The sequence below is a fragment of the Melanerpes formicivorus genome, unplaced genomic scaffold (assembly GCF_026170545.1).
Source record: "Melanerpes formicivorus ecotype bairdi unplaced genomic scaffold, bMelFor1.0.p_v2 SCAF_17, whole genome shotgun sequence".
NCBI classification, from domain to species: Eukaryota; Metazoa; Chordata; class Aves; order Piciformes; family Picidae; genus Melanerpes; species Melanerpes formicivorus.
Genome location: NW_027142369.1, coordinates 16,074,092 through 16,087,993, shown reverse-complemented (window position 1 = coordinate 16,087,993; position 13,902 = coordinate 16,074,092). Strand labels below are relative to the sequence as shown.

General features: G+C 44.0%; 1 protein-coding gene across 1 annotated transcript in view; it reads right to left on the bottom strand.

Annotated features, from left to right (window-relative positions):
- Positions 1–13,902, bottom strand: part of SOS2 (SOS Ras/Rho guanine nucleotide exchange factor 2) — a 73,113-nt gene that overhangs the window by 41,823 nt on the left and 17,388 nt on the right. Inside the window, exons 3-6 of the mRNA XM_068149133.1 lie at positions 9,331–9,462; positions 6,310–6,474; positions 5,046–5,249; positions 3,143–3,286 (exon numbers count right to left, since the gene is read on the bottom strand). Coding sequence (XP_068005234.1) covers positions 3,143–3,286; positions 5,046–5,249; positions 6,310–6,474; positions 9,331–9,462 — 645 coding nt within the window. The remainder of the gene's footprint in view (positions 1–3,142; positions 3,287–5,045; positions 5,250–6,309; positions 6,475–9,330; positions 9,463–13,902) is intronic.

Below are 13,902 nucleotides of genomic sequence, written 5' to 3'. Positions count from 1 at the left end.
CTTTGCTAGCTGCACAGTAGCAGGCAGAAAGACACTCTGCCCTTGGTTCATAGAATCATTGTGGTTACAAAAGACCTTTAAGACCATCAAGTTCAGCGGGGTGCTTGGCCATCTCATTTACACTACATTATTACCTCGAAAGGTCGGATCTTTGAGGTGGGTCCCTTTCAACCCCACATTCTATGATTCTGTGAACTATTAACCCAGCACCACCAGGTCACCATTAAAACCATGTCAGCAGCACATCTACTCCTTCAAAGGCTCTCCCACCACTAGCAGAACATAACCATAGACATTATCTCGGGTAACCAATAAACACATTGTATCAAATAGAACTGTAAAGGTTACCCTGAACAAACACTTTTCTACCAGTTTATAAACAAATCTCCATCTCCCACTCAAGTCAGGCATCAAGTCTCTGTTTTTTCTCCACACCAGGGAAAAAAAATATTTCATTTTCTCCATACTTTCTTATCTGAAGGCCACTCCAATATTTATGTTTAAACCTTGCAGAGAACTGATGCAGAAAAACAGCCAAAGCAGGGAGATTCCAGCCTGCAAAGGTTGTTTGGTTTTAATTAGCCTTCCAAACAAGTTGAAGGACCTTCATAATGGAAACACGAAGTGAACAAGCCTAGCAGTAAGATAGGCAGAGCAAATAAACACTTCCCTTTCCTATCTCTCTTTAATGATCCCTTCTGCAAATACAGAAAGATCTCAGCATGCCAGATGATCAAACGAGCTGCCTACTTATTAAGTGGCTCATGCTCTACATTAACTGAATTATTCAATTCAAACTTACTACCTGCATAACAAAGTTTGAAGAAGCAGAGAAGCAGCTGCTTCTCCTTTCCCGTTTAAGTTTTCCATTTCATGAAAATCAGGTGAGATTTTTACTTGTGGTAAAGGATTTGCTTCCCTTAAAGAACAGGATGCCCAAGGGGAGCTTTTGCTATAAACTAAGGTATACTTTCCAGGGTAGTGCTCTACTACTTCAAATTTTAAGTCCTTTTCCAATCTTAATATAATAGCTACTCTAATTCATTGTTTCTTTTTAGCAGGGTCTGTAATGACATGACAAGACATGATGATTTTCAAGAGGTAAGATTCAGACCAGATGAAGAAGATTTTTTTTTATGATGTAGCTGGTGAAACATTGGCACAAATGGCTCAGAGTGATGGTTGATGAACCATTCCAGGTCAGGTTGTTCAGGGCTCTGTGCAACCTGCTCTAATTGCAGACATCCCTGCTGACTGCAGGGGCAGTGGACTAGATGACCTTTAAAGGTCTCTTCCAACTTCATGCATTCTATGCTTCTATAGTTGTTCAAATGCTCCTCTTATACAGATAACTATGCATTAACAACTTAATAACTATGACCTAGTCAACTGGACTTTCCTACTTATAATTCACATGAGTGATTTATTGAAGTAAGGCCAGGAAAACTTTTATGGTATATTGGTGAGTGGCAGTTGGGCTGAAGGACCCATTCTCTTCACACCCACACAAATGTACTCACTTCCCAAATGGTACTGGGGTGTGCTCATTCCATCCTCACATGTTAAAACTAAACACACATAGAAGTGAAATGGAAACATTATTGGTTGTCATTTTCATTATAAGCATCATAATTTTCAGATAAACCCCATAAATTTCACATTAACTGTGTGGTTCATTGAGGCATTCTCTCTCTCTCAGGCCAGATCATCTCATCTGAGCTCCTCTGTACTACAGCTGATATGGTTTACATGATTTCCCGATATTTTGGGTCAAAAAACTGAGATCAATATATCTGTCAAGAAAAAGTAGATTCCATTTAAGTATGCCCAAACTTCCACATCTACCTTGGCAATTTGATCCAAGTGTTAGGTTCCCAGACAGTTAAAAAGGTGTGTTGTATTTCTAAGCTGAACTGTCCTCCTGCCTTTCAGACGCTTCCTTTTTACTGTGTGCCTCTGATGAATTCCAGAGTCAGAGAATTGTTTGGATTAGAAAAGACCTTTAAGATCATCAACTTCAACCATTATCTAACTCTGCTAAGGCTGGTACTAAACCAGGTTCCCTCAGCACATCTCTGTGCCTTTTAAACACTTCAAGGGATAGGGATTCAAGCCTCTTCCAGGGTTTGAGAACCCTTTCAGTGAAGTTTCTTCCAATCTCCAGTTGTTTTGTATTTCAATGGTGAGGGTTGGAAGGGACCTCTGGAGATCACCTGGTCCAACCCCCCTGCTAAAGCAGGGGCAAACACAGCAGCTTGCCCAGGATCACAACGTCGAGGCAGGTTTGGAGTCTCTCCAGAGAAGAAGACTCCACAACCCCTTTGGGCAGCCTGCTCCAGCACCCTCACACTGAACAAGTTTCTACTCATCTTTGGATGGAACCTCCTGGGTTCAAGTTTGTGCCTGTTGCCCCTTGCCCTGTCACTGGGCACCACTGAGAAGAGCCTGGCCCCACCCTTTTCCCCACTGGCCTTTAACTCCTGCTGAGCACTGATCAGACCCCCTCTCAGGCTGCTTTTCTCCAGGCTAAACAGCCCCAGGTCTCTTAGTCCTTCTTCCTCACAGAGATGCTGCAGGCCCCTCCTCATACACTGAACACTAAGCTTCTGTTCAGATGCACGTCTGTTTTGACACCTCATTCCTTCCCAGAGTCTTTCTTTGCAGCGACATTTCCCATTCCAGATGTCTGACAATGCAGCTGGCTGAATTAAGAACACATTCTGAGTCAGCTCACTGTCCAGAGTCATGCAAGTCCCTTAATCTGCAGGTGTACACCCAGCTGCTATGATTTTTGGGTAGCCCTGGGCTTGACACCAGTGCCTATAAAAATGGAAACACCAGTGAGCAATCCCAGGTAGTTACTGTTCAAATCCGCTTCCCTACAGGAACATAGCAATTCATTTCCACACTGAAATAAGATCTTAGTTTTGTGCTTACCTGCTTGATATTGTTTCTGTGACAAGTAGTAAACACACTTTGGGGCTTACCTACTGAAGCATGGGTAGGGAAGATCTCCATTCAGAGCTTAATTTACAATTGCTAATTTATGGGATATCAGAGTCACGACCAACAGTTTACTGAGAAAATAAAACCATCAGTGGTTTAAAAACAATGCAAAAACCCAACCAACAAAATACCATACCTCTGCAAGATCCTCAAAGCAGCTGCCAGCTAGAGGATGAGGACTACTTTCATCAGTCATCTCAACAGTATCCTCAATCAATCCTAAGAGCTTCACTGTCAGCTCATGGATATCTGAAATGTTGCTAAATATCACATCGATATCCTGCAAACATAAAACGTTATCTCAGGAGTGCTCAGAATGATTTATTTTGCTTATGTAAATATTGAAGCATTATTCCTGAAGTCTGATCCAAGAGGTGAATGGAGAGAAGCCAACAAAAAGCTATGAAGAAAGTTAAATTACGTGGTTTTGCCAGCCTTGCAGGCTTGCTTGGGCACATCCAACCTTGCACAACTCTCATCCCAGCAAAAGAAAACACACCATCCTTCCCAGGCTGGAGAGCAGCAGTTCAGCACAGGCTGTGGGTGCTCTGGACACGAATGCCTGGCCTTTTCAGTCCCATTTCACTGGGACTTCTTTTCCTCATCGCTGATTCTTGTCTTTCAGAACACCATAGGAAGGAGGCAATTTAAAGCAGCTCCAAGGTCAGACCCTTTAAACCACAGGTAAAACTAAAGCAGCTGCTTGGCTACTTTAGCAGAACAGTACCTGGGCACAAAGGAGTAATCAGCAGCTTCCTTTTCTGCATCCAACTTTTAGCTGTTTCAAATCCACACACCACAAACACACCCTAATAGGAAGCCCCTTCCAATGACCTGAATTCTTCTTCTGACCTCTCCAAAACACACTCATCAGAAGCCTTCTCTGCCCGCCCCCAACCTAAGGCTGCAGAACTTCCCTGAGCTCCTGCCAGCACCAAGACCATGGCAACCTCTTTGTGGGAACAAGCCACCTTGAAATTTCTCATTCCCATGTAACAGAAGAACATTTCTCATCTCCAGAATATCGCTCCCTTCTCCTCCCATCATCTTTGTTTGAATTCTTTCCCCACATTTGCACAATTCTCTGATATCCCATCAGCTACTAAGGAACCTCCACACCCAGCTGTAATGGGAATGTCTCCTGCTGACTCTCTTTTTAACTTGCTGGCATAACCTAAAAATCCCACTTCAGGTTCTGCTGCTTGGTACCCTTTCTCCTTCCTCCTACAGGAAGCATTCGCTAATCTCTCATTGTAACTTCTTCTCTTACAAGACATGTGCTTCCTTTCTAGACTCCAGCATCCTGCAAACAGAATGTGCCACACACAGATACTTAATCAAATATTTCAATCATGTATCAAACTGAGATCACAGAACCATTAAATGGTTTGTGTCGGAGGGGACCTTAAAGATCATCCAGTTCCAATCCCCCTGCCATGGGCAGAGACACCTTCCACTAGCCCAGGTTACTCAAGTCCTCATCCAACCTGACCTTGAATGCCTCCAGGCAGGAGGCATTCCCAACCTCCCTGGGCAACCTGTTCCAGCATCTCACCACCCTCACTGTAAAGAATTTCTTCCTAATATTCAGTCTAAATCTGCCCTCTTTCAGTGAAGATTCCCTTCAGCCAGAGAGAATCCGGAGCCCAAAGGCTATTTTACTCGTAATTCCTGCAGACCAGGAAGCCTTGGGGTAGACTCCAAACGTCAGTCCAAGTGTTCACTCACATTCACTGTCCATGCAGGTAAGGAACTGTTAATTTTTGTGTTAAGCAAAAGTGTAACTATTACCTTCATGACCCAAGGACTCTAGCTATTGCTGGCACCAGACAGGGAATCACATCCATTAAGCTTCACTCTGAGAGCAGCACTCTTCAGCCTGATAATGGCAGTTCCTCCATTTTATTATTTCATATGCAGCCAACCCTCATAAATCAAATTTAATTTTACCTCCAGCACAGTTAATGCTAAATTGCTATGTTATGGCTGCTAATGGAACCAACTAGCATTACACATCAATAAGCTATTAAAGGACTTACATTAGGTGTGAACAATTTTCTGTTTGATAGAAAAGCTTCCCGAAATACTTTGATGATCAGATTCAGCTCCCGCAGGTATTGCCTTTCTTCTGCAATTTCATTTCTCACTAGGTCATAGTAGTTGAGTTCCCCAGAAGAGGAGGGCTCATCTTCACAGAGAGAAACCAAACCAATGTCATCCTGATCAAACATATCCATCAAAACCTAGCAAAGAAAATGTACAACATTACATGCAAGCCTGCTCTGTGCCCTTGGCTCAAGCTCAGCTATTTCAGTGTGTTCAGAGAAATCCTTTGAGTTTTTAATACAATACTTTCTGTGATCACTTGCACAAGGGAGTAATATTTAAACCTTGGCAGCAGAAGGCTGGCTTCATTGCCAAAGCCATTTACCCCCTTTATAAGTTAGTATGACCTAGAAAACAAGCTACAATTCACCCAGAACCAACTTTCCAAACAAGGCATCTTGCATAAGCTTTTGACAAAACCCTCCTGATAAAGATAAAATGCAACAAAAATCTTTCTCAGTTCTCTGAGGATGAAAACTAAAAGTCTTGTTCTGGATTATAAAGAGGGAAAAAGCTGTCAAGACAAAGTGACATCAGGAGGACAGTAACACAGGTTGCCCAGATATGTGGTTGAGGCCCCACCTGAACCGTTCCAACATCAGCCTTGATATGGCCCTGGGCAGCCTGATCTAGTCGAAGTTCTCCCTGCTCACTGCAGGGGGGTCAGGCAAGATGACCTTTGAGGGTCCCTTCCAAACTAATGCAATCTGTGCAATTCCATGTGAAATAAAGGACAATATAATTTTATGTCCTTGTATTTTGTAGGAATTGCTCCTGTTCCAAAACTTCACAGGCTTAAGTCTTCTCTGTGGCAGTTCTGTATAAGGAGAAGCTTCACAGAACCATAGAGTCATAGAACTATTTTGGTTGGAAGAGACCTTCAAGATCATCGAGTCCAACCTTCAATGGCTCTTCTATGACTAATCATAGAATCACAGAGTGGTTTGAGTTGGAATGGACCTTAAAGATGATCTAGTTCCAACACCTCTGTCATGGCCAGGGACACTTTCCACTAGACCAGGTTGCTCCAAGCCTCATCCAGCCTGGTCTTAAACATTTTCAGGGATAAGATGCCCACAACTCATGGTTGAGTAAGACCAGTCTCTCCCTCCTATCCTGCTTTGGATGTGTCATCTTAGAAAAGAAACTAAACCAAAACCACCTCTGGTATCAGCTGGCTTAACCCCAACTCCTCACCTTATCAGCACACATGGACACTTTAATGTCCTGCTGGGAGATCTCAAAGTGTCGTATATTGAAGACATAGTTTCCAGCCAGCTTTAAAATGTCAGCTGAGATGTATTCCAAGACAGCCACGATATACAGAGAGACATGGTAATCTACCTTGTAACCCAGGACCTCCTGCAAATTGAAAAGACAACAAAAAGTAATGTTATTTAATCCAGAAATCCATTCAGAATGACAGTGAACACACTGAACTCTCTCATGAAATCCATCTTGTCTGTGTTGATAAGTTACAGTGATGTAATGGCTGGGACAAAGGGCAACAAAAAGGAACTTTGATCAGCGTCCCCAAAGGGAATGTTTGTAAATACTTCCTTGAGCAGTTTCACCATTTGACAGATACATGTGTCACACTGACAGGTGACAAGTTTCAGAACTTTCAGTAGTCCTTCCTCTGAAAATGACAAATCTGAAAATAGGATTGCTTCAAGGAAGGGACCTCACTACAAGGAAGAAATTCTTCACTGTAAGGGTACTGAGACACTGGTACAGGTTGCCCAGAGAAGTTGTGGATGCCCTCTCCCAGGAAATATTTAAGGTTGGTCAGGTTGGATGGGGCTTTGAGCAACCTGGTCTAGTAGAAGGTGTCCCTGCCCATGGTAGTGGGGTTGAACTAGATGATTTTTGAGGTGACTTCAATCCAAATCATTCTATGATTCTTCTACTTAAATTATAGTCTCAATCTATGTTTATTTCAGGAATCTGGACCCTTCACAAAAGAGCATGCTTCATTCTGAGCTGTTCTTGATGGAAGGAGGTTTCTTTCATGAAACTACAAACTGTGTTACAGACTCTTTATTTTGACGTTTACAGAGCCCTGGAGCAGGCTGCCCAGAGAATCTGTGGAGTCTCCTTCTCTGAGGAGACTCCAAACCTACCTGGACATTGTGATCCTGGGCAACCTGCTGTGGGTGACCCTGCAGGGCACTAGACTGGATGATATCCAGAGGTCCCTTCCATCCCCTAACAGTCTTTCTTGTTTGGGTTGGGTAAGACCTCTAAGACCATCAAGTCCAACCATCAACCCAACACCACCATGGCCACTAAACCACGTCAACATGTTTCTTGAATACCTCCAGGTGTTCTACAATCCCCCTGGGCAGCCTGTTCCAATGCTTGACCACTCTTTCAGGGAAGAAACGTTTCCTATACCTTCCCTGGCACAATTTCAGGCCACTTCATCTCGTTTTATCACCTGATACTATGGAGAAATAAGCAACCCCCACCTCACCCCAACCTCCTTTAAGGGAGCTGCAGAGAGCCCTTCAGCCTCCTTTTCTCTAGACTAAACAACCCCAGTTCCCTCAGCTGCTCCTCACCAGACCTTTTCTCCAGACCCTTCACCAGCTTTGTTGCACTTCTGTGGACACACTCCAGCACCTCAATGTCCTTTATCTTCTAAAAATCAGATTCTGTGCCTATATCCACACACTTCCACACCAGGCTTCATTAAACAAAACCAGTGTTATCTAGGAAGATCTTACTTAATGCTAACATCTCTTCCCCTCTCATTAGCCATCATAAACCGAGACAGTGTACACAACAGTGAGTACACCTGAAAGGTGCTTTAATTTCTGTTTGTGCTTAATGTTTTCTCAGAGCAGCTGGGAACTCTGGTGCAACAATGCCACCACTGGAGAAAAGTATTTAAGCCTTGAACAAAAAGCAAAATCGAAAGGAAAAAAATAAATACCCCAAGAAGAGCAGCATTTGGATCAGCCTCAATCTATTGATTCAGCACTGATCTGAAGGTGATTAAACATTGGTCTAACATTCAGAGTATTGTTTGATCATTAAACACCCCAAAACTCTAGAGGGGCATGGTACGAATCTATGCTTACTGTGGGACAGAAATCCTAACTGCAAGCAAGGAGCTCTACATCTGCTATAAGCAACATGACACCTAAGAACTGAGTCGTCCCTTCTCCTCCACAATAAACTCTGTGTCTGGCCTTTAGTCACATCCCCTTTAAACTAAGGCGCCAGTGACATTCGGCAGCACTGAAAGAACACCGATACACATCTTAGTTGACAGTATACAAAGAACAGGATCTACCTGTTCCCTCGTCTTCTCTTTTGCCTTCTGCAGCATTTTGAAACAAATAAAGGTGTCAAAGGTGCTGCTGAAGCAAGTAAAGTGTTTGAGCGTTTATGTATGTTAAACACTAACTAGTCATATTTCAAAAGAGAGTAATCAATTAACACACTATTGTCTAGAACATGATGAGTTGGGTGCACTCAGCAGAGTGCAGCCAGCAGGTCAAGGGAGGTTCTCCTTCCCCTTTACTCTGCACTAGTGAGGCAATATCTGGAGGACTGGGTCCAGTTCTGGATTTCCCAGTTCAGGAGTGAGAGGGAACTACTGTAGAGAATCCAGCAGAGGCTACGAAGATGCTGAGGGGAGTGCAGAATCTCTGAAAGGAGGAAAGGCTAAGAGACCCGGGGCTGTTGAGCCTGGAGAAGAGCAGCATGAAAGCAGATCTTCTCAATGATCAGGAAAGCTGAAGTCTGGGCAAGAGGATGGGGCCATAATCTTTTTAGTGGTGCCCAGACAGAACAAGGGGCAGTGGGCACAAACTGGAATCCAGGAGGTTCCCTCTGAACACGAGGACAAAATTGTTTGGTGTGAGGGTGCTGGAACCCTGGAGCAGGCTGCCCAGAGAGGCTGTGGACTCTTTTCTTTGGAGAGATTCCAAATCCACTTGGACATCGTGACTCTGAGCAAGCTGCTACGGGTGCCTCTGCTTTAGCAAGGGGATTGGACTGGATTGATCTCCAGAGATCCCTTCCAACCTCCACCAGTCTGAGATTCTGTGAATTTGTTACAATACATTCATCCAGTGCTATGGTGACCCACAGCCAAGATGAGAAACTTCCCCTGATCTCACACAAAGTACAGAAATAGTGCTGGAGGGAGATAGTACAGCTGGGGGGGTGTGGTGGGCAGAATCAGCAGGTTGTTGGTTTAAGTACCTTTAGTAAAGGATGGATTTTGTCCACAGGAAGCAGGAGAGGGTTCCTTCTTTTCCTTTTCTCTATGGCAGACTGTGCATCAGCAATCGCCCACTTGTCTATGGGATGAGGAAATGTCTTTTGAACGCGCTCCTGTCCAAACAGAGAGAGTGCACCGAGATTAACCACAGCAATCAAAGAGAAGGTCTAAAAAAACAAGCAGCAAATTACTTCCCTTGTAGTACAATTATCCTCCTCCTCCTCAGTGTTTGCAACACATTCTCCTAATTGTTCTCTCCACCTAACAACCTCCCTGCCCTAAGCCTGAAGAACTCCTTCAAATCTCCTGAAACAACTCCTGCTCTATGATCTTTACATCACAGGAGCAGCAAGAAACCTCCGCTGAGGCCAGGAGCCCAAAACATAAACAACATCAGGAAGTACTGAACAGTTTACAGTCTACAAGAAAAAAAACCAAGTTGATATTGTTCCTGTTTCAGAGAAGAGTGTAACTTGTCTGACTTCAGACCAAGTTTATGGCAGACATGAAGAACAAGTGCAGGGCTGCATCAAAAAAAGTGTTCACAGCAGGATGGGGGAAGTGCTTCTCCCCCTCTGCTCTGCTCTTATGAGACCCTACCCAGAACACCGCATCCAGCAGTGGATGGTGCCCCCAGCACAAGCAAGATATGGAACTGTTCCAGTGGGTCCAGAGGAGGCCATGAAGATGATCAGAGGGCTGAAGCACCTCCCCTATGGGGACAGGCTGTGTTGATCCTGGAGAAGAGAAGGCTCTGGGAAGACCTTATAGTGACAAGAAAGCTGGGGAGGGACTTTTCATAAGGGGCCATAGTGATAGGACAAAGGGAAATGTATTGAAGCTGGAGGAGGAGAAAGCTAGACTGGATATTAGGAAAAAATTCCTCACAGTGTGGGTGGTGAGACACTGAAACAGGTTGCTCAGGGAGGCTGTAGAGGCATTAAAGGCCAGGTTGAATGAGGCTTTGAGCAACCTGATTTAGTGGAAGCTGAGCTGGAACTAGATGATCTTTAATTTCTCCCTTCTCTCTAGTCTAGATCTCCCTCTTTTGCTTTAAACCCATCACCCCTTGTCCTGTCACAACAGGCCTTGTTAAAAAGTCTGTACCCAGCTTTCTTCTTGGCCCCTTTAAGTACTGAGAGGTCACAAGAAGGTCTCTCTGGAGCCTTCTCTCCAGGCTGAACAGGCTTCCTGCTGCAGCCTCTGTGAGCTGGGGAATTAAATGCTGAAAGAACAAGTCTGAACTGAACTCTGATGACTACTCAAGGGACTTCGGCAAAACAGGTTTCTTAAGGTGGACAGCTCAGGGGTGGGGGGTGGAGGGGTGGCGTAGTGATCACCTCCTGCTACACCACAGCCCATTACCATGCCCTTATCCACAACCTGGGCCACAATGCAGCCTGCATGGATGGTGACTCAGAAGAGATTTTACAGATGAGCTGAGGAAAAGAGGACTTTTAAGTGTCCCTTTTGATACATTCTGAAATGTGAAAAGAGGCCTGAGGTCTTCCTAGAGGCAGCTTTGAAGTATTCGCACGTGGCCATTAAAGGCTCAGCTTTCTGTGTTAGCTGTCAGTGCCAGGTAAGCACTTCATGACCTTTCCTGCAGAACAGCAGCTGACAGCTGAGGGCTGATTAACTGAAATGAACTTTCCTTGAGTTTCTAACAGGAGATGTCCCATAAAATGGGACAGACTTTACTGGTTCCCAATGTTTTCTTGGGAACAATTTGAAGGGCTTTTTTTCATTATTTATAAAACCTTTATAAGTGAGAGTTTAGACCTGATCTTGCAAATACTGAAGTGTAATAATGTGCACAAAGAGCTCCACTAACTCGAGGCTGTTATGTAAATACCAGCATAATAAACTTGAGAGATCACAGCACTCATGTTTTCTCTTAACAAGTGAAAACAACTGAGGAGCAGAGCCAAAAGCCTTCAGTTGTGGATCTCAGATGCTTGCTGGCAACACAATCTCAACAACATCCCATAACACAAAACTCAATTCTCCTTTCTCTGCTCAGGAAAAATCTGAACTTACTGACCTACAGAAGAACAATATTTTGGGGAACCTGTTACCACTCTGTGTTTTTAAACTAAATGGTTTTTATATTGCCAAGCACAACAATGTTTTATTAGTCACAGCCTTGAAGTGCCAAGTATATTTAAAGTACAATACACAAGATTTAGTGTCTGCTGTGATATTTTGTAACAAGAAATCAAAGAGTTGCCAGCTGTCTCAGAAGGCTGTAGCACATGTAATTTGTGAAGCATACAAACAGCCAATGAAAATTATTAATTCATAGATTTATAGATACATAGCACGGTTTAGGTTGGAAGGAACCTTAAAGATCATCGAGTTCCAGCACCCCTGCCATGGGCAGGGACACCTTCCACTAGACCAGGTTACTCGAGGCCTCATCCAACATGGCCTTGAGCATCTACAACTACCTGAAGGGTGGTTGTAGCCAGGAAGGGATTGGTCTCCTCTCTCTAGCAACCAGCACCAGAACAAGGGGACACAGTCTCAAGCTGCACCAGGGGAAGTTTAGACTCGAGGTGAGGAGAAAGTTCTTCACAGAGAGAGTCGTTCACCACTGGAATGGGCTGCCCAGGGAGGTGGTGGAGTCACCATCCCTGGAGGTGTTCAAGAGGGGATTAGACATGGCACTTGGTGCCTTGGTCTAGTCATGAGGTTTGTGGTGACAGGTTGGACTCGATGATCTTTGAGGTCTCTTCCAACCTTGGTGATACTGTGATACTGATACTGTGATCTCCAGGGAGAGAAGACTCGCAACCTCCCTGGTCAACCTGTTCAGTTCCTCACCACCCTAACTGTAAAGAATTTCTTCCTAATACCCAGTCTAAACCTGCCCTCCTCAAATGAAAAGTATTAATTCCTACACACATGAGGCAATTTTATCATCTCATTACTCAGAAGCAGGAAAAGATGGAGCTGGTGTGTAGCAAAATCAGTGCTATCTCAAACTGCCCTAAGTGCTGAAGGGATCAAACTCGTCTCAGATTGATCCAGCTGGGAACTGGAGAAAACATAGAATTTCTCAGCTCCATGGCATAGAATAGTGTCTAAAATGTCTAAAGTTTAAATCCAGACTCAAGGTAGTAATAATCCCAAGAGCTGTCCCAGGACTATTAAGTTTTGCTTTTATTGAGTCATAATCTTTATGCATCAGTATTACAAAACGTATTAATCATAAACCAAAAGTACTAACTAATGAATTAACTCCATGTTGAATAAAAAGCAACTGCTGCATCTAATATGAATCTAAATCCCCTCAGGCAATTATTTTGCACATTTTTGTGTTTTGGTTTTTTTTTTCATTTCCATGACACACAGAATTGTTTAGGGTGGAAAAGACCTTTAAGATCATTTAGTCCAGCCATCAACCCAGAACTACCAAGTTTGCTCCTAAGCCGTGTCCCTCAGCATCATATATACACTGCTTTTAAATCCTTCCAGGGATGGTGACTCCACCACTTCCCTGGGCAGCCTGTTCCAGGCCTTGACAACCCTTTCAGAGAATGAAGTGTTCCTGACATCCAACCTCAACCTCCTCTGGCACAATGTGAGGCTTTATGTTCTCATACTGCCAGTTGCTGCTTGGGAGAATTAACACCTAGCTCCAAGCTCCTTTCAGGCAGCTGTAAAGAGCCAGAAGGTGTCCCCTCAGCCTCCTTTTCTCCAGGCTGAGCAACCTCAGTTCTCTCAGCTGCTTCTCATACAACTTATTGTCTAAACCCTTCACAATCTCTGCTGCCTTTCTCTGGACACACTCCAGCACCTCCATGTCCTTCCTGTAGCAAGGGGCCCAAAAATCAATGCAGTGTTTGAGGTTCAACCCTGAATGTTAGCTAGAGACTGGTAGAGGAGAACTTCATTTTGGTTTTGTCTGAAAATCCTAGACATATAAATTGATGTCCAATTAATACTCCTCAAAGCTCTAATGGGTCGCAGCTACATGAAAGCACTCTCTCCCTCTAGACTATATACTCAAGCACACTCCATTAAAGCCCTCATTTTGTAGCTGATGACACAAAACCAGACAGCTGCAATAACACAAGAGCCTCAGTGAGCTCAATAAAGTTCCAGGAACATACAACTCTATTCCCTCAGCTGCACAATCCAGGCCTAACAACAGCAACCTTTCATTCCAATATTTACTTCCCCCCACCCCAACATTTATGTCAAAGAATAGGAAAACTTGCAACACCCTTAAGTTTAAGGTGTGTTTGAGCAGCAGAAAAATCCTTCAAAGTAATGTTGAGAGAAAAATCTCCAGCTATGATTCAATTCCTATTCTGAAGCTCTGTCTAGGAAAATAAGTCTCCAATCAAACTTGAGTTGTGAAATCTGAATCACAGAATGCTAGGGGTTGGAAGGGAAATTCAGAGATCATCGAGTCCACCCCCCTTGCCAAAGCAGGATCACCTAGGAAAGGCCACACAGGAACACAACCAGACGGGTCTTGAAAGTCTCCAGAGAAGGAGACTCCACAACCTCTCTGGGCAGCCTGCTTCAAGGCTCCAGCACCC